Source organism: Drosophila miranda, chromosome 4 (genome assembly GCF_003369915.1).
Source record: "Drosophila miranda strain MSH22 chromosome 4, D.miranda_PacBio2.1, whole genome shotgun sequence".
In the NCBI taxonomy this organism is placed as follows: domain Eukaryota; kingdom Metazoa; phylum Arthropoda; class Insecta; order Diptera; family Drosophilidae; genus Drosophila; species Drosophila miranda.
The window spans coordinates 25,480,860-25,499,459 of record NC_046677.1 but is presented as its reverse complement, the minus strand read 5'-3'; the positions used below and the strand labels follow the sequence as shown (position 1 = coordinate 25,499,459).

The 18,600-nt window shown below is 45.8% G+C and overlaps 4 protein-coding genes across 13 annotated transcripts in view; 2 read left to right on the top strand and 2 right to left on the bottom strand.

Moving 5' to 3' along the window:
* The first annotated feature begins 1,044 nt into the window (after nt 1-1,044).
* LOC117185972 lies at nt 1,045-1,625 on the top strand. The gene is made up of 3 exons (XM_033393979.1): nt 1,045-1,103; nt 1,170-1,296; nt 1,393-1,625. The coding sequence occupies exons 1-3, from the start codon at nt 1,060-1,062 to the stop codon at nt 1,621-1,623; spliced, it is 402 nt and encodes a 133-aa protein (XP_033249870.1). The 5' UTR covers nt 1,045-1,059; the 3' UTR covers nt 1,624-1,625.
* LOC108163955 (solute carrier organic anion transporter family member 74D) lies at nt 1,416-8,881 on the bottom strand. Of its 2 annotated transcripts, XM_017299504.2 has the most exons (8): nt 6,459-6,705; nt 4,700-5,066; nt 4,390-4,631; nt 4,075-4,327; nt 3,527-4,014; nt 3,273-3,466; nt 2,532-3,217; nt 1,416-2,463 (listed from the first exon to the last, which is right to left on the bottom strand). In XM_017299504.2, exons 2-8 carry the CDS (start codon nt 4,917-4,919, stop codon nt 2,294-2,296), a joined length of 2,253 nt encoding a protein of 750 aa, XP_017154993.2. In that variant the 5' UTR covers nt 4,920-5,066; nt 6,459-6,705; the 3' UTR covers nt 1,416-2,293. The 2 variants fall into 2 exon arrangements, 1 of the variants encoding a protein (XP_017154993.2); XR_004473123.1 differs by lacking the exons at nt 1,416-2,463; nt 2,532-3,217; nt 3,273-3,466; ... (1 more) ...; nt 4,075-4,327; nt 4,390-4,631 and adding exons at nt 7,511-8,107; nt 8,168-8,420; nt 8,489-8,594; nt 8,651-8,881 and having other exon boundaries at nt 4,927-5,066; nt 6,459-7,448.
* A 492-nt stretch (nt 8,882-9,373) lies between these two features.
* LOC108161997 (solute carrier organic anion transporter family member 1A1) lies at nt 9,374-13,183 on the top strand. The gene is made up of 5 exons (XM_017296466.2): nt 9,374-9,600; nt 9,680-9,868; nt 10,664-10,820; nt 10,881-12,178; nt 12,236-13,183. Exons 1-5 carry the CDS (start codon nt 9,534-9,536, stop codon nt 13,063-13,065), a joined length of 2,541 nt encoding a protein of 846 aa, XP_017151955.1. The 5' UTR covers nt 9,374-9,533; the 3' UTR covers nt 13,066-13,183.
* A 1,750-nt stretch (nt 13,184-14,933) lies between these two features.
* The window catches only part of LOC108161998 (protein bunched, class 1/class 3/D/E isoforms), a 109,143-nt gene continuing 105,476 nt past the window's right edge, over nt 14,934-18,600 (bottom strand). For all 9 annotated transcript variants that reach the window (XM_017296467.2, XM_017296474.2, XM_017296468.2 and 6 more), the window contains one exon: nt 14,934-17,187. In XM_017296467.2, coding sequence (XP_017151956.1) covers nt 16,687-17,187 — 501 coding nt within the window. In that variant the 3' untranslated portion in view covers nt 14,934-16,686. The remainder of the gene's footprint in view (nt 17,188-18,600) is intronic.

Below are 18,600 nucleotides of genomic sequence, written 5' to 3'. Positions count from 1 at the left end.
TCTACTGGATTCCCAGCCACCAGGGCATCGAAGGGAACGAGACGGCGGACGTACTAGCTAAGGAAGGCGTCGGGCTGGCGAATACGAGAACCGAGATCGTGCCTGTCTCCCTCAGAACGCTGCAAAGCGATCTAGAAAAGCAGGCCGGATCACAAACCGAATGTAGGTGGAGGAGTACCACCGCCTGCAGAACCTCGAAAATCATGTGCAAGGAACGCAATGACAAACTCAGCCACTACCTGCTGCACCTACCACGGAAGGACTGCAGATTATTAGTGGGAATATTAACGGGACACTGCCTGGCTGCGGCGCATGCGACAAAGCTAGGAATCACAAACAGAGACAGTTGTAGGAAATGTGACGAACCTGGGGCAACCGAAACCCTAGAACATCTCATCTGCAACTGTCCTGCTCTCTTAAGGGCAAGGAGGAGATACCTGGGCGCCCCAGTGCTGGCATCACTGGAAGATGCCTCCAAGAGGACGCCACAGCAACTACTGGCCTATGCGAAAAATACCTCGATCCTCGAGGACTTCAAAACCCACTAAACACTGCCGCGACGGTTCATACCGTCGCATACAACCGCATACATTTGAACATTATTAATAAAACGTGAAAAAAATTACAACAAAAAAAGATGAAAAACCAAGCGAACCAAAAACATGCGAGTTTTTCTTAGAGAACTTTTTATTAACAGTGCTAGGCGAATATTTATATCAGGACCAAAATCCGTATTTCTCAATCCATTGGAGGACCCCGCGGATTGTCTTCCTCGAAAAACACTGGAAGAGCTTATGTAGCATGAAGCACTCGGCATACTTTTCTCACAAAACTAAAGCCACATATTTTCGACAAAAAAGTAAACCCAGTAGTCCTTGCCCGATGAAACCCCAGTTCACAATTTCTGATGCGTTGTAGACTACTGGAAAATATCAGTATATAAATAGGCACCATCCAGGCAACACATAAAAATCTAAATTTTCTGTTTTCAACTATTTTTAAGCAAAAAGTGTTTTTAGATTTAAGTATAAAGTGTAAAAAAAAAAAAAAAAAAAAAAAATGAAAAAAAAAAAAAAAAGCAAAAAAAAAAAACCCATACAAATGTAAGCTTAATTTGTGTGGTTGTAAATTTTTTTTTTTTTTTTTTTGATAAATTGACCTTTTTTTAGACAGCACGATGCAGACAATGGATGGGTCATACGTATTGAACACATATACTCGTACATATGTTCGGTACCACAGAAGAGAAGTACTTCTGTGGCGGGACGGCTCGAGTCTCAAGGCAGGCAGCGATTGGTAATTGTTCAGTTTCAGTGTCTTACCTCAGAAACCCGCAAAAAAAATAATTTTCATTCTGAAATGTACACCTAATTTTCTGCTCTTCATTTTTAGGATAAAAGCGATGCACATCAGGACACAATTCAGACTTTCGCTCAATCACCCAGGCAACACCAATACACTTCGGAGAATCCTTACACATTATACGATGGCGAATACATATACATACGTAGAACATTTATCGAGGGATGGATCGATGGAAAACCTAACCGAAAAGAAACACGAAAGTTGTTCAGCTATGGATGGAACAAAGGATACACGAATCATACGACACAAGGCATCTGAGGGATAGAGGGACACACATATGGACACAATTGAGATTTTGTAGAACTGTGGAGTAGGCCTACTGGGGATACCACGTTAAAAAAAACGCGCCTAGAACTTTACCAAATGCTGGTGGTGTGGAAAAGAGTTCATCTGTTTTCCGATGCTCCTACGTGCTGTGCCGCCGGAAGCTGGGCAGTCATAGAATACTGTTACTGGATTACTGCCGCATATTCCAGGCGAAAGTCTTCTCTATTAGTTAAGCTAGAAGTGGTCAATGTCTACGTGGCGAAACGATTCATTCCAAGCCGCGTTAGGTTTCAAAACAAATCGGTTTATAATGTCGAGTCTTGCATTTTAGAAACACTTTTTGTCTTTTTTGATTAAATTATATTATGCAAATATAAATTCATTTTCATTTATTATAAAGCTATTCACGGTGTAGTGTTTCTTAAATGAGTAGAAAAAAACATGAAAAATTAAACACGAAAATAAACAAAATAGATAATATCCTAGACGACAGCGAGAGGTTTGTACATATGGCGGTGGAATTATGGCATTGCCGGATCTCCCTCTACCGATACTTACTCTAAAAATTCCTTCTACCTTTCGTTTCATGTTAGGATCTCGGTCTTGCCTGTCCTATAGGACCCTATTCCTCAGAATTGAGTATCACGCATTGGCTCTAGCTTTAGTATTCCTCTTGGATCCTCTCGGATTTCTTGGCTAGGAGGGGAGTAATGGGCTGGTCCTTCCTGTTGGCCCGCTCCACCTGCTTGGCCTCCTTGTCACCATAGATATCCAGGTCCCGGCCGTAGTACCAGACCAGGTAATCAAATAACATTCCAATGAAGGTGAGTACTGTTTAAAGAGAAGGAAATTAGGTCAGATTTCGTTTCCTGAGAACGGGAATACCCTGGTGATCTTACAGCAGGATAAAAAGTTGATGGAGTACCGGAACCGCGTCTGATCGTACAGCTGGCAATTGCCATTGCCGTTGCAGGTCTTCGTCCACACCAGACACGTGGAATCGATGAGGCGCCCGAATATAATCGGACCCGGAATCAAGGCAAACATACTGATCATCATCAGGGCCAATCCCTGGGCAAAGGACTTGTCCCCAGACTCCACCGCCCGGTAGTTGACCAGCACATTTCCCACACGGCCAGAGGACCCAAACCAATTGACGATCATCGAGGTGATGGAGAACACCCAGAAGCTCCAGTTGCAGCCTTGCATGCAGATCCCCGGCCGAATAACTTCTTCTGGACTGGATCGACGAACTCGCGACAGCAACTGATCTTCGAAGTCATTTTCATCATTGAGCAGCGGCACCCCACTCCCACTGAGCGTGACGTCCGTGGTTTCGTCCAGTTGTGGAGGTTGAGTGGTAGGCTCCAGTAGTTTCAGCAGCCTCTCAGCGGCGTTGGGCTGTACTACACCAGCTTCTGCCAGACAACTGCAGTTCTCGTAGAGCTTCGACTCGGCGTTGTAGCCCTGACAGCCCGCATGGCAGGCCGAGAAGTATGTGGTGTCCGTGGGCTCGTGGCAGACTGGGGTGTAGCTTATACCACTGCAGGAGCAGTTGGAGTTGCAGGCACTGGTCAGGTTGAGCCTGTCGGACGAAATTCATTAGAATAGGCAATGAGATTCAGGACTTTCAGTTTTACCCGCCCACATGAGTCATGGAAAAGGTGTCTGGGCAGTAGAGGAAGGCATAGGATATCTGTCCCATGATGTAGACACATCCCACGATCACGTTCCACATAAGCACCTTGCTGACTGCAGGCTTCTTCTTTGACAGAACAAGGCCAGAGCCAATTAGGCCAACGACCATGCCCAGAATGGACACAGGACCCACCACCTAAAACGAACTTGGACCTTGAAATTCATTCATTATTTTTACAGACATTAATCGACTCACAATGGTGGCACTCTGTGAGTTCTTGTGGAACTGCACTTCCATGTATTTGGTGAGGAAGGTCATGAAGCCGGAGGCACCGAGAATGTAGAAGACAGCCGAGGTGATGTTGAAGATCAGGAGCTTGTTGCGCAACAGTCGCATCAGGGCACGGGGAAAGTCTTTCAGTTTGGGCAGATCCGCATTCGCACCGGCCCCGGCTCCAATGTTGTCCAAGGCGGCATTCGAGGAGAAGCGACTGCTCAGCGAGAGATTCTCCTCGCGCTTGAGCTCCTCGTGGCGCATGGCCAGCGGCAGGTGGGAGTTGTGCTTGATGGGATCGTTGACCTTCGGCAGCTGCTTGGGAAAGAGTCCGATCAAACCCGAGAAGAGACACATCAAAGTGCCCAATATGACCCAGCCGAGCCACCAAGCTCCCAACCAGCGCGGATCCTTGCTGTCAATCAGCGGGGTCTTCGTGGGGTCAATGAAGGTGTTTAGGGAGATATAACCTAGGAGAGGAGCCACAGGGAATCAGTATCATAAGCTCGTTAATCACGAAGTTTACCTACCGAAGAAGAAGCCAACGACTGGACCAATCATTCTCAGGGACATGGCTACCGCGAGCATCAGCGGGGTGTTTGTCTTCTTGGTGTTATCATCCAGATAGGTCTGGCCAAGGGAGTAGTACAGGGTATTGCCCACGCCCAGGACGAACTGCGAGAGGAAGATCAAAACCAGGGGCACATAGGTGAAGAGGTCATCGCAGCCCTCCTCCTTTTTGCCAACGCCACACAGTTGCTCGCTCTGCGTTGATGTGACATTCTGGTGGAGTTGAAGAAACAATAGACTATATAGAGGGAGAGAGGTATTTAGTGGGCACTCACTGGGAGGGGAATACCAGCATCCGATGTGCCATTCATTAGGCTATCCTGGTACTCCTTGGTGAACTGCAGGACATCCTGGCCAGCGCCATAGATGAAATGTGGCAGGACGAGAATGTAGCAGGACAGGCCGCAGAAGACAATGCCCCAGGCAATCCAGCGTGGACGATTGCGCTGTCCGCCAATGTACGATAAGATGAGGGACAACATTATCTGTGAGATCTCATTGCCACTGAGTATGATTCCTGTAAAATCAAGTAAAGTATTCAGTATGCCCACTTAAGGGTAGTTCTTCTTCTGGAGGTCTTCGAACCTGTAGTCTGGCTCGGTATCTTGAAGCGTTTCTCCAGCGTGGTCAGTGTAACAATAAAATACATATAAGACATAGCTTGGATGGTGCCTAGCAGTCCGTAGACACCCATGAACATCTTCGTGGTGGCGTACTTCTGCAGCCAGGCCGGGTGCCAGTTGGCCATTCCGCACAGGTAGTGTCCCGGTGGGGGAGCCGAGCCCCGACGTCGCACTTCCGTCATCTCAGGCCTGTCTGTCTGTTTGTCTGCCTGTCAGCCTCTGTGGGGATGTGTTACTCCGATGCTACTGTCTAGTCCGTGGAGCTCAATAAACCATTGAATGCGACAGATAAGATTGCGCTACTGGACAGGTGGACAGGAGTGATAGCGCTGCAATGGACAGATACAAAATGGTTTATAAGTCACTGATGCAACACCCTCGAATATCGGAGGACTATTGTTGACTTCTGGGCAAGATTCCTCGTTCGATATTCGCCATGTTCTGGAAATAGTCCAGGTAACCGTGACTTTTCCATTCCGGATCCGAAAACATCCAATCGTTAAGGGCCTATAAAAGTTGGTTAATTGTCTCGATAGGGAAATTCGAGGTATTGGGTATTGATTAACTAACGATAATGGCACCTACTCAAGATCATATTAGGTCTGGCCAGCAGCCCGATTAGATTGTGTGACCAAATTAATTTGATATCTATATGGTTTGGGGCGTGCTCTGCTCTAAAGAGTTCTGATATTGGCTATTTTTACCGCATAACGATGACCACTCGTCTGACTGGAAAAAGGCATCCCTCCCTTTCAATTGATCAAATCACTCCCTTGGACAATTATCGTTACGAGTATCATTAATGATATCTAATCGGTCGTTGAGGTCTGATCAACAGTTTCATCAGAACCCGCTGCGGAATAATCAGAATGACAACTCGATTAGCTTCGGGGAATACTGATCCCACAACAATTAAATATTCCACTTGAAAGAAGAATTCTCGCCCAGTATAACTCTCTTTTGAACCACCTGTTCACTGGTCTAACAAATACCATTTCCTTCTATTTCGATTACTGGTCGACGTCTGCTCCAATTTTCGGAGAATCCAGATTTTGTGGATGATATTATATCAGTAACACTTCCTAATCAGGTCGGACGAGGGCCTTTAAACCGTTAAATGAAATCAGTTAAATGAACTCGGGATGGATAAAATAGAATTCCATCATTGCACTCAAAATAAATGTATGAAATTATTTCCTTGTTCAGTAAATGATTTATTACAAGCCATATCGCATGTGATATGTGAAATATACATAGATCACTTGATAAGCGCATGTCAGGGATAGATTACCGCTGGCAAAGTATCATTTTGTTTATCAAAATTTTGATGCAAAGTTTTCAGCAAGTGATTCATTACAAAACATATCACAAATCATATTTTATTAATTTTAATTTCAGGGTTCTTCCACCAATAGACCAAAAAATATAGCCAAGGCTCCAAGCAACCTTAGATATTTTGAAGACACTTTTTCGGGAAGATTCAGCCTTTGCTAAAAGAAACACCAGAAAGAACTGCCTGAATCCCTGGGAAAGTAATCACTTTACGAGTATCAAGGATATACTCGTACACAAAAACCCCTTCCGCATGCCGCAACTACCCCAATGTCAATCGCCGGCTCGGGGCTGCCCAGATAGTAGTGGCTCCCACAATCGGAATGCCAGACAGGTGCACGTAAATAGTACTACACATACTATACTCGTATATGTGGTACAATACGTACTTTCGGTGAGTAGTTCGTAGATTTCCTCTATTATTCGCACATTTAATTGTATAATCTTATCGGCACTTGAACGATTAATGAAATTGCCGCTCGAGTTCCTTTTCACAGGAACCTGAACATGTCCCGGTCGCAGAGTCGAGGGCAATCGAAACGGTAAAGATACGGGGCTGCAGCGCGAGGATGGATAAAGAGAGGACCGACCGACCGTTCAGCGGTGTGGCGCAAATCAGACTGAAAATTGAAATTTTTCGAAATTTTCGTCGCTGTCCGGCCGCCAATCGAAGCCCGATAAAGCATTATCGTCAAAGCTATAAAACAAAGCGGCGGGCTGCGAGTAAATAGTTCCAATCGGTTCTCGGTTCTCTTAGGCCTATATGCACCTCCCCTCCAATGGCTCACCCCGGCCCGCTCATTGCTGGCCCACGTGCAAATATGATTTATGTCGTTTCTCCAAAAAACTTGACGTTATCACTTGTCTTTGTCTTTCGCTGAAAATAGCCTGTTTCTCCTTCGCACTTTCTCGTGGAGACTTCTCGGTGGCCATAGCAATAACAATGACAATAGAATACGGACAATAACAGAACGACAACGACAATGACATTATTATTACGATCCACTGACCACTCGGAGCCCCCACAGTCCGGCACAATGATTAGATTTGTAAGCAAGTGAATTAGGCAGAATGTGGGTAGTGTATAGTGTGTGCAGATTGTGTGGAGACTGTGTGGGGAGTGTAGAGTGTAGAATGTGCATCCAAAGAGGGCCGCTACAGCAGTACCTAGTTGTCCGTTTTTATGTGCAGATCCGGATCGTGGATATTCTGGACGAACCTGTTCCGGCCAATGTCCCACAGCATAATGAATCCCACGGACAGCACAAAGATCAGAAGGCCAAGTGCGAAGATGCTCTGGGAGAGGACGGAACTTATGTATATGTTGCAGTGCCAGCACGGCTTCGGCTTGTAGTCCGGATTAAAGCCGGAGTCAGTTGCTGCAAAAGAAACAGATGATTCTATAATTATAAAATACATTTGCACAAGAACAGCACCCCACCTTCGGTCATGACATCCAAATGGAATGAGTACAGGCTCAGGCGGGCTCCTTCATCCGAATAGGCGGTGATGGACTGACAGCACAGACTGTTCTTCAAGCTGAAGAATATCAGTTCCCGCGGATAGTACGTCACATTGATGTTGAAAATAATGCGTGTGATCTGCCAGTTGCCGCCCACAGGCAAACTTTCGATCAACATGTAGCCCATATGGGTATTCAGTACAATCACGAACCCCTCCTTGACGCCGTGGGAACCCACCAGACCCACCTGCAGACTCTCGTTGCCCGTTTTCAGCTCAACGTAGGTGCGATTGTAGTGCACCTCATGGCCGACTTTTACCTCCTCGGCCAGGACGATCTTTAGCACGCCAACAATGGCCAGCTCATGTCGCAGAATGGTGAGTTCCGTGGGTTCTGCCTTTTGGCCAACATCGCCAGTGAAGACGACATTCGTATCTTCGTTGTGGCTATGGCGCATGCTGGACGTGCTGTAATATCTACGACGCTTGAGAGCTCGGGACTCCTCCTCGAAGGCCGTGTAGATGTGGATGACGCGGCAGCTCTTGAGCTCATCCAAGACGGCGGCTATTGTGGCATCTAAGAGAGAGTAGACCAGGCATGATCAGTTGCTGCACTTGGCCATTGGATCGAACCCACCATGTGCCGGCAGATTGCGATCCCCGAAGTTGAAGCAGTGTATACGACCGATCTCGCAAGGAATCTCCTTCGCCAAATTAATCTCCGTTCCGTCCGCGGGTAGAACGTGCCAAACCAGGCCAGGACTGATCGATACCCGACTAATGTGGTCCAATGCTCTTATGGGCTTCTCCACCTGACTGTAGAATCGCACGGGCAAAATCTGACTCATCATCGGGTAGCATGAAGGGCAGTTTATATCTTTGGCCGTTAGCTATAGGGATTAGTTCCAAGAATGTTAAGTCGGTTTGCTAAACGTACGATTATTATATCAGGAGTTACCTCTGTGGCCAGGTAGACCACTATCATATAGTCCTTGTGAATCGGTTTCAGCATCCGAACCAAGTCAAAGGTTTTCATGTATTTAAATATGGTTTGAGGCGGGGGTCTGCAGAGGACAAATTTCAAGCAGCTATAGGCGATATGTGATTTTTAAGGACTCACGTGTCTAGTCCCCATATCAGCATGGGTGGAGTACTGGGAGGAATAATGGCCCAGACCAACTTTATAATCATCACAACACACAAGCAACGATACATTTTGATGCAAATTGAAATCAGTTCTTAAATTTCTTTGGCTTTATAATTTACAGATTTTCTTGAAGGTTTTTCCTAAGCTATATTCAGGGCCGACTTTGTTTTCGTCTAAAGAAAAATATATACTTGCATACTGTGAACGGTACTTTCGCTCCAGAAATCATAGCTAAAATATAACAACATATTTCTAGGCTACGAAATGCCTTCTTAATATCTCTATTTATGGTTTGATTACTTGGTATTTTGTCATGTTGTCAGCATCATTAATCCTAAGCCTTAAGCCTAAGAAGGCAAATGGAATAAGCCAATATATAAACAAATATGGGTAGAAACACTCGGAACTTAGAGTAGATGCAAGAACTTCTAAAAAGAAATCACTCCTGAACAGATCGGGACCATCTTATATTAACTCCAAGCGATCCCAATTGTTTATATACATGCTTGATGCTGCTGCAACATGTCCCCCACGATCCCACGATGCGTAAGCGGCGGCAATAAAGTTGCTATTAGGCACGAAAATGAAACAAAAAGCACATAAATAAACTCTGATAAGATAAAAACGGAACGCCTTATCAGTGGACGGACAGACACTGAGAGCGAGGCGAGAGGTGTCCCCCAGGTAGAGCTCCCCTCAGTTTGCTCTCGTCCAGCTATTCGAGTAGACGTTGGTCTGGTCAGTGCGTGGTGTGGTGAAGATGCCATCGATTCATGGCCATTGAAGAAAGTTAATTTCTAAAAAGCTAGTGAGCAAAAAACAAAAAACGAAATACAAATCGAAATCGAATAGAAATATGGCGCAAAATATGCGCAACTCCGATCTATCGCAGATAGCTGTAAATGCCAACAACATACCCGACGGTGGGTCCCAAGAAACTCATAAATAGTGCCTCCGTGACTGCCTCGACACGTAATCTATAAAATCCTCTCTTCCTCCCAGACAGCGTCGATTGCGGTATCAAGGGTCTGGGCTGGTGCCGCGGCCCAGGATGCCAGAAGTATGCCCGACTGCGCACCTTTGTCCTGGTCCTCGCCTGCACTGGGATGCTCCAGGGCGCCAGCGAATCATACTTCCGTGTGTCGGCCAAACAGGCTGCATCCCAGTACGGCTACAGTGCCCTGCTAGTCGGTGAGTAAGCCACACCTATCCCCTATCGCAAAAACACGAACATTACTCGCGCAGCCAGCTCAGGTGTACGGTAGTAATCGAGGTGTTGGCCTGGTTCTACGTGGAGATTTTTTGTGAGTTATCAGTTTTGCGATATTGTTGACGATTGCCAGTGTCTGTGGGCGGGGGCATTCGTTCTCCCGGTTATATACCCAGTACTCTTCAAGGTACAAGGGTATATTGTATTTCTGCCTAAGGTTCCTAAATTGGTAGATGGACCAAAGCCCAAGGCCTGGAGCCAGATCAAAAGCCAGTCTGAAAAAATCGTGTCCCAAAGATTTGTACGCGTGTTACTAATCTTACTATTTATATTGTTTTTCACTCCTTGCTGTCAGTGTTGAAATCGCTTTTTCGGCAACGGGTATCGAATAGTCCAAATGCTACTCAATAGAGTTATCATTCCATTGTTTTCCATATCTGTGGGGGCAAGATAGTTATTCGTCATCAGATGCAATACGTAATCAGAACAAAACCTTCATCCGGTCTGGCTAGAATGACTGGGAAATTTTTCCTATGGATTTACTTTTACCGAAATTACCGAAACATTCTTCATGCTATAGGGAACACCCAATGTGGTGTTGACATCTCATATCAAATGCAATTGACCGAAAATGTGTTCGCGTTACTCATACGTCATATCTTTCTCTATCAATTGGGCTAGATAAGGATGATATACTTGGTGGAATTCTGGGTTTTCCTTCAACTAAACTAAAGGCCTCGTATTTATAAAGGTTTCTTTTGATAACTTACCCATAGATTGGCTACTGGTGACTAGCGGCCTGTGCCAGGCTGTGTTTGCCTTGGTGTTCGCCTTCTGGGCGGATGTCTTCCATCCGATCAAGTGGCTGGTGGGCACGTTGATGCTTCAATCAGTGACGTGTGTGATCGCCATCATTCCCAACATAATGAACTTGTGAGTAGCATAAAGTATCCTTACATTATCTATCCTCTAACACTATGAAACCTCTTTTAGTGCTGATGGGACCAAGGCAAAGGATGCTCTCTTGGATGCGAATCTGTGTGCGACTTCCCTGGCGCAGTTCCAGAAACTGACGCTGACAGAGGCCCAGAGCAGCACCATCACCCTGGTGTTGCTCTTCATACTCCAGCTGGCTCTGGGCATGGGCGGACTGGCGTACTACACCATCGGCGTAAGCTACATCGACGACAACTCCCTGTCCCAGGACAGTCCGGCGGTGATTGCTGCCACGCTGGCGGCTCGCGTCTTTGGCCAGCAGGCGGGATCGTTTCTGGTCTTGGGCGTGGGCCTGACCCAAGTCGGCTGGTGGCTGGGTTGGGCAATCCTGGCGCCGCTCATATTTGTGGGAGCCGTGATGGTGGGGCTGTTCCCGAAGCGACTGCCCAAGACGGTGATTCATCAAGCCGCTCAGCGGATAATCGAGCAGTCGAACATGCGCAGCTTCGGCAGCCAGTTCTCGACGTACCTGGACGACACGGACTTCTGGCCCTCGATGAAGCGGCTCTTCAACAACCGCCTGCTGATGGTCAATCTCGTGAGCATCATGTTCGTCCAGAGTGCCATCGTGAACTTCGGCCTGCAGGAGGAGAGCTATCTGCAGAGTCGCTTCTTCCTGCCGTACAACGAGCAGGATGGTCTCACGGAGGAGTGGCGCTCTGCCTTCGTCTCGTACTTCCTCAAGCCTCCGGTAATGGCAGTGGGCATGCTGATCGGAGGCCTGGTCATCTCCAAGGCTCAGCTTTCGGCCCGCACCATCGTTGGGATCAACATGGGCATGGGCCTCCACCTGGTGGCCATCTTCGTGGGATTCGTCTTCCTCAAGTGCGATGTCGGCGCAATTGCGGGCGTGGTCGGGGGCAAGCTCAGTCAGCCCTATTGCTCGAGCCAATGCCTGTGCACGCCCACCGCCTTTATGCCAGTGTGCCCGGAAAACAGCACCATTACGTACTTCTCTCCGTGCTACGCCGGCTGCACCAAGCAGACCTCCATCAACAGTTTTGAGCTCTTCGAGGGCTGCAGCTGCAGTGGGGATCAGACCCAGAACTCCTCGGGCCTGATGCGTGCCACGGCCGGAGCTTGTAGTGGCGACGTCTGCCAGCGGACCATCATCCTGTTCCAGATTTTCAGCATTTCGTCGGCCTTCCTGCTGGGCATGATGACGATTGGCAAGACTTTGATAACACTACGCGCCGTCCTGCCACAGGACAAGACCTTGGCACTGGCTTTCGAGGTGATGCTCGTCGGACTCTTCGCCTATATTCCCGTGCATCTCAGCTACGATTTGGTGACCCGTAAGTACTGTCCACACTCTTCTTGCGGGCTTCTTGCTCATGTTTTTCCCTTTACAGGCTCCACATGCGTCTACTGGGCCCCCAACTATGAGCGTTGTCTGCTCCGAGAGACCCCGAAGCATGGAAACATCCTGGACATTCTCACCGCCAGCTTGATCCTGACTGGCGTGCTCTTCGACATTTTGGTGTTCATCTTCGCCAAGGGTCTGAACCTCTACAACTGCAAGGTGACGGACAACAACTACACTCCTTCGCTGTACGCCCCGATTCCGCACGAGGACACAACCGCTTCGGCGTCTGCACCGCGAGGTGGCAGCCCCCTGACCACGACAACCACATCCATGGCCTCCGCGTCACCCATGCAGCGACGGGATGCTCCCAAGGAGGAAGCTCAACAACCGGTAGGCGTTTTTCGGAATCCCAGCTCCGTGACGACCTCTTCCGGTGGAGCCCAAAGCATTGTTGAACCCAACGGCAGTGGAGTAACCTATGCCCAGGTGATCTTTCCTCCGGACAGACGCAAGGCCAACGATGGCAACACCTCTCCCAAGCGCCTGGCCGTTCCTGCCAATGTCCCAGTGCATCATCTCTCCGAGACTGATGTGCGCGCACAGTTGGGCACCCTAAAGTCCTTCAATGCCCCCAGCCAAGTGGCTGATCCGGGTCATGATGTTGTGGACAAGCAGCCCCAGCCACAGGTTCAGCTCTTGGAGGAGCCACAGCAAACTATTCCTCCTGTTCTTCCGGCAACGGATCCACCGACAACTGTTCCAGCTCTTCCAGAAACATCTCCACCGATAACTCCCCCTCCTGTCCAAAAAAAGGAGGTTATTGATCACAAGCAGCTGGATGAAGGAAGACCTCAAAGTCCCGAAACGGATTTCTGACGTGGTCACACACAAAGTATTCTAAAGTTTTTTATTATATTTCTTAGTCTAGATAAAACCCTAATATCAAGAAACGAATCATTTGAACAAATAAAGGTATTCTTCATTTCATTCTAAATCGGAATTGGTAATAGTCTTTACTGGTTTGGTTTTCAGGACTATACACAAATGTGTACAATATCCTCGGAACGACAAAAAACACTAGCTAGATGGGAAGATGATGCAGGCGTGGGCTTTAGAAAATATAAATAGAATAGAAATAGAAGCAATAGAAACTAATTGATCGATCAGACCCACTTTTTCTGATAGATTTGAGATTTTCATATATGTTGCACAGATGTTGCGGAATTTTCACTGCAACATTGGGGGACTCGACTCGGCCTGAAAGTAGGCAATAATGACATCGTGTTTTACAGCGCATCTATTCCATTCCTGCTATATCTTACCGACCTTTCACGTCTTTTTCAAACAGCCAGAAAGTATGGGATAGGCAAGAGCCCTTAGCCTCCTTAGGATACTGCACGATAGGATACTCTGCATGAGGAAGAGTGTTGTTGAATGAGATAGATCGCGTAAGCGTGTGGTAGGGGCTATAAAGATGATCTGATCCCGACAAACGAACAGACAGACGTAGCTACAGTGGTGCTCATAGATTTAAGCCACAAGAACGACACCAAGAATTTTAACGAAAATCAAGAAACAATTTTATTTCACAGCTCCAATTTTTTGCGTCACTGCGGTGGCTATTGCAGAACATTGATTCCTTCTTGGTTAAGCCACGACTTGTCTATCTGGCAGCAATATCCAGGCAAGTGGTAAATTATCGGTATATTCTCCAGATAAATTGTTACTAAGAATGTCTTTGTACATTTCGCCGTGCATAATGCCTTGAATCTTCACCAGGGGACCTACGCCCATTGCTGTCCATCAAGAATGTTAAAAAGCGCCTTCAATTCGCCACAGAGCATATTCACAAAGGTCCCAATTTTTGGAATATGATTGTTTGGAGCGACGAATCCAAGTTTAATGTCTTTGGAAGTGATGGTAAACAATATATACGACGTCCTCCCAACAAATAATTAAATCCAAAATACACAAAGAAGACCGTTAAACATGGTGGCGCTTCGATCATGGTCTGGGGTGTTTCACTGCATCGGCCCGAAACCATCTGCATTAGAAGCCACTACTCACAATAACGCTGCATGTGACTCCAAACCAGATGACACCCATCCAACGTGGAGAAGCCACTTTGCACATATTTTGGTTTTCAGTATAATTTTATTTTTTCCTTTATTTTAATTGTAGGTGTTTTTGCAGTTGATTTTGTATCGTTTTGTTTAATTTATTTGCAATTGTGGCTGCACTTACAAACTAATTAATAAATTAATAGTTAAGCTTAAAAAGAGACTTAAAATGTAGAAATCATAGGAGGAAAACTAGACATGAATTGAAAATAAAAATCATGGGAAAAATACTTTGAACAGAATTACTATGGGTTTTGGGTAGTCCGTCCGTGTATCCGCCGGGTAGAACGCAAGTTTTGAGCACTTCAATGAGAGTATTTATTTGGTTTCACAACATTCTTCTTTCACTTTTCGTTTTGGATGGTTTCTATTTCTACCATTCTTTCTCTAGCTTTCCTTTTTTCCTGCCCACGCAAACCCTAGACAATTTGAGTCTCCGCAGGTTGCATTGAGTGTGGGGCAGGGCTGGGGCAGGCTGTTCTGCCGTGCCCCAAATGAGTGAGTGCGTTCTGGCATTTCAAAACTTGGCTTCTAGGTGGCGGATACGGTCCGAACAGCAGGGAATGACTTCCTGTTGGAAGCATTGCCTTTATGGGGATTCACACCTTTGTATCTGTGCTGCAGCAAAACATTTTTCATCTTTCTTCTTCTTGAGGGAGTCTGGTAGTCTGGTGGTCTGGTGGTCTGGTGTTCGAGTGCGAGGGGGTAACGAAAAACGAATGTGGAAAAAAATCCTATAACAGATTTTGTATAAACATCGAGGCATTTTGAAATAAAGATTAATGCACAACTATCAACTAAATAATTATAACAAAAAATAGGACGACCTTTTTCACTTTCTTCTTACAGTTTAACTTTTTCATTTCGTTTTGTTGGGTTTGTGGGTTTTGTTTTCCTTGTTTTTTCTTTGCATTGGATCCTCAGTATTCTTTGTCACTTTTGAAGTTTTTTGCTTTTGTTTCAATTTTGTTTTGTTCTCAATTTTCAATTTTCAATTTGAGTTAAGTTTTACACAATATTTACAGTTATTGTTGGTTGATTAAGAATTTTAACAAACAATTGTGATAAGCTTTCGTGTTTGTTTGGTTTGCGAATAGTTTTACAATTTTTTTAAAAATATATCTTGAAAATATTCTAAAACTACGACAATTTTCTACGTGTTTTTCGTTTTTTTTTTTTTTTGTTGTTTAAATTTGAAACATGCATAATTATGATTTAGTTAATATTTGCTGTGTGGTTTTTGCTTTGTTGTTGGTTTTGTTTTGTTTTTGTACAATAAAAGTAAGGTTTTAAATGTAAATTATAAAAATAGCAGCTGGCTTTTTTTTATCATATTTAAATATTGTGTGGAAATTTGAATTTTACTTTCTCGCTTCTCTTGTTATTTGCTTTTTTACAATTTACATCTTATGTCTCTGACTGCACAATGCAAATTATCACATATTTTTCTTTACATTTCCTTTCTTTATCCTTCTCTACCATCTTCCTTTATCCTTCATCCTTCCATCCTCTTCTTCATCTTCATCTTCTTATTCTTTTTTTGCATTTCCCAAGCGCTCTCTTTTACAGTTTATTGATTTGCGTGTGTGTGTTTGCTGTTGCTGCTGTTTTTGGCCAAAATTCTACTTTCTGCAAGTATTATTTTGTGGCCATTACATAGTATACATCTACATGGTATTTAATTTTATATTGGGGTTTTTTCACGTTTTATTTGAAGCGTTAATAACATGGAAACAAACGGTAAACAAGGATAAAAGATAATCAAACAAAGACGGTGGACAAAATCATGTCTGTTTCCGCGCAGCAGCGCCTCTTTAAAACTAACTGTAATTCTTCATCTTCTTCTGTTAAGCTTAACAGCAGACGTTAACAGCATGCAGCCGCAGCCATTTTTAACGTGCAGTCTATGTGTGTTGTGTGTTGGTCTGTATGTGTATGAATTGCTTAAATGTGTGTGTGGTGTGTTGTGTGTGGTGGTGGTGGTGTGTCTGTGTCTGTGTGTGTGTTAAACAAATATCACAATCGAGAAATTAACAAAACAGCGACTGCACAGCGGTACAGGAACAGCCAGCAACAATAGCACATGTCCAGAAAACATTCGCTGTTAACTAATACTTTTATTTGCAGACTGTTAAATGGTTTGCATTTGCTGTTGCTATTTCTGTTACTGTTATTGTTGCCGTCCTGCTCTGAGTTTCGCTTTGCTCTCTCCCTCTTGCTCGGTCCGTGTGCCGCAGGCTGCGGCGACGCTGGCATTCGAAAGAGACAAAGTTGAGCTTATATTACGGTTACTCTTCCCACATTCCAGTGGCCGGGTCTGTGTACGCCTCGGCCATGTTACGTTCCAGGAGAGAAAACTAACACTAACACCCACAGCCTAGGACATGGGGCCGTTCGTGTTCACAGGCGCTGTCTGTCCAGACGCCGCCGCCGCTGCCGCTGCTGCTGCTGCTGACTGCACCTGCTGCTCCACCGCTGCCACTGCATCGACAATGACGCTGCTGCCATTCTCAACGCTGCCATTGGGAATGGTTGTGGGGGCCGCTGCCGTTGCGGGACTGGTAGCTGCTCCCACTGTAGCCACTGCTGCCTGACCAGCGCCAGCTGCGACTGCAGCCACTGCCACTGCCGCTGTCGCTGCAGGTGGGGCCTGGATGGCCGGCGTGGCCGGGGGGGCGCCCACTGCCGCCGGCTGCTGGGTGCCGGCGATCTGCAACTGCATCTGCAGCTGCTGCAGCGTCTCCTGCGGTATGTTCGACTTGAGGATGTTGTTCTCCAGCTCCAGCTTATTGATCTTGTCCATTAGCTCGGAGATGCGTTCCTTTAGGACCTCCACCTCCTCGCGCACGGCGATCATGAGATGCGATTTGACCAGATCCTAGAAAAGTACAAGAAGCAAGAGAGTGTTGATTAATATTTTTTTTTATAGTAACAGAGAGATCACAACTCTCTGTTATTCTATGTTCTACTAAGGGCAAATCTTTTATAGAGTTTTAAGGGACTTAGGGAACATTTCTTTTAAGGTTTTATCTCTACTTTCTGTATCAGTATGATGCATAGAATGAAAATTTACTTACAAGATAACAATAGACACTCCACTCTGCTGTTTGTACAACACCCGACACACTGTGACTCATTTCAGCCGGCTGTTATTTAACATTGCCGCTGTTCTTAGTCTGCTTCTGTTACAATAACAGTCTCAGTGTGGGGTTTCTTACAGCCTTCTGTTATTTAACATTTAGTGCGCAGTTCTACCCTTTTCATTCTGTTTTGTGGCCCCATTCATAAATCGCATTTCGCTCCTCTGTTGCCAACCAACCAATGTTTGCTCAATGTGGCGTGTTTCCTCTTGCGGCTATTTTGATGTATTTGCTGTGTAAATGTAAATGGCTCCTGCCCCTCACCCCACACAAAAGAATCAAATATGTTCTCGCTCGTGTCACTGTCAATGCCAGGCAGCGGAGGAACACGTCACCGAAAACCCAGACCCTGACCACATAGCAGCACACCTGAGCCCCCCCCCCCCTCTCCTGGCTACACCTTGTGAAAATTTAATAAACCTATTAAAGAGCAGCCACAAGCCAAAAGGAAAACGAGTGCAGCAGGCAAAAAATCACTTTTTCTAGAATAATCGCACAAAGGAGAGAGAGAGAGGGAGAAGGGAGAGCAATGTCTGGGGTACATTCGAACTCTCTTTTATTCTCAGACCCTCACTTTCTATGGGCTTTAGGTGTGCAGGCGGATTTAGAGTCACGTGTTCAGGTGAATTTGTGGGTATCCATTTTTTATGGGAAATGGGGAAATGTCAATAGGCTCTCCGCTACCACACAGTCGATGACATTTCTCTAGTTCCGTTTCATGAGAGAGTTTTCTTTCCACCTCTCTCTTTCGCTCCACCCATGCAGCAACCGTCTCTATAAATAGTCAGCCTCTGGCTCTGCCCGCTTGGATGCTTTCGTCGTCGTCGTCTTCACTTTCAACAATTTCTTTCGACATTTTCTTGTTGTTGTGGCCTGATTTCTGTCCAACGAAAGAGCGAAATAAAAATGCTGTGCGTCGTCGGCCGTCACCATATAAAAATCCCAAAGAAAGAAGCAATCAGCCAAAGGATAAGGCTATATAATCAGCTCATAAGTACGTCAGGCAAGAAACATGGCACGTCATTATAAAAAAAAACAACATATATTTAGCAGATCCCAAAAAAGAAACGAAGGAAAAGAAGGGCAGAAAGCCGAAGCTGGAAATACCCCATAAAATCTACAGAGATCAGCTCCTATTTTCCATAATACCC

What these genes read in the sequence shown, in the direction of transcription:
- LOC108163955 (XM_017299504.2), bottom strand. Translation starts at nt 4,919, where the DNA reads ATGACGGAAGTGCGACGTCGGGGCTCGGCTCCCCCACCGGGACACTAC. An exon ending in AGTCGTTGGCTTCTTCTTCG is followed by an intron (nt 4,015 to 4,074) that starts GTAGGTAAACTT and finishes CTCCTCTCCTAG; the next exon opens with GTTATATCTCCCTAAACACC. An exon ending in ACTCACAGAGTGCCACCATT is followed by an intron (nt 3,467 to 3,526) that starts GTGAGTCGATTA and finishes AGTTCGTTTTAG; the next exon opens with GTGGTGGGTCCTGTGTCCAT.
- LOC108161997 (XM_017296466.2), top strand. Translation starts at nt 9,534, where the DNA reads ATGGCGCAAAATATGCGCAACTCCGATCTATCGCAGATAGCTGTAAAT. An exon ending in ATTCCCAACATAATGAACTT is followed by an intron (nt 10,821 to 10,880) that starts GTGAGTAGCATA and finishes AACCTCTTTTAG; the next exon opens with TGCTGATGGGACCAAGGCAA. An exon ending in CAGCTACGATTTGGTGACCC is followed by an intron (nt 12,179 to 12,235) that starts GTAAGTACTGTC and finishes TTCCCTTTACAG; the next exon opens with GCTCCACATGCGTCTACTGG.
- LOC117185972 (XM_033393979.1), top strand. Translation starts at nt 1,060, where the DNA reads ATGAAAAAAAAAAAAAAAAGCAAAAAAAAAAAACCCATACAAAT. An exon ending in AAAAAAAAACCCATACAAAT is followed by an intron (nt 1,104 to 1,169) that starts GTAAGCTTAATT and finishes ACCTTTTTTTAG; the next exon opens with ACAGCACGATGCAGACAATG. An exon ending in CTCAAGGCAGGCAGCGATTG is followed by an intron (nt 1,297 to 1,392) that starts GTAATTGTTCAG and finishes CTTCATTTTTAG; the next exon opens with GATAAAAGCGATGCACATCA.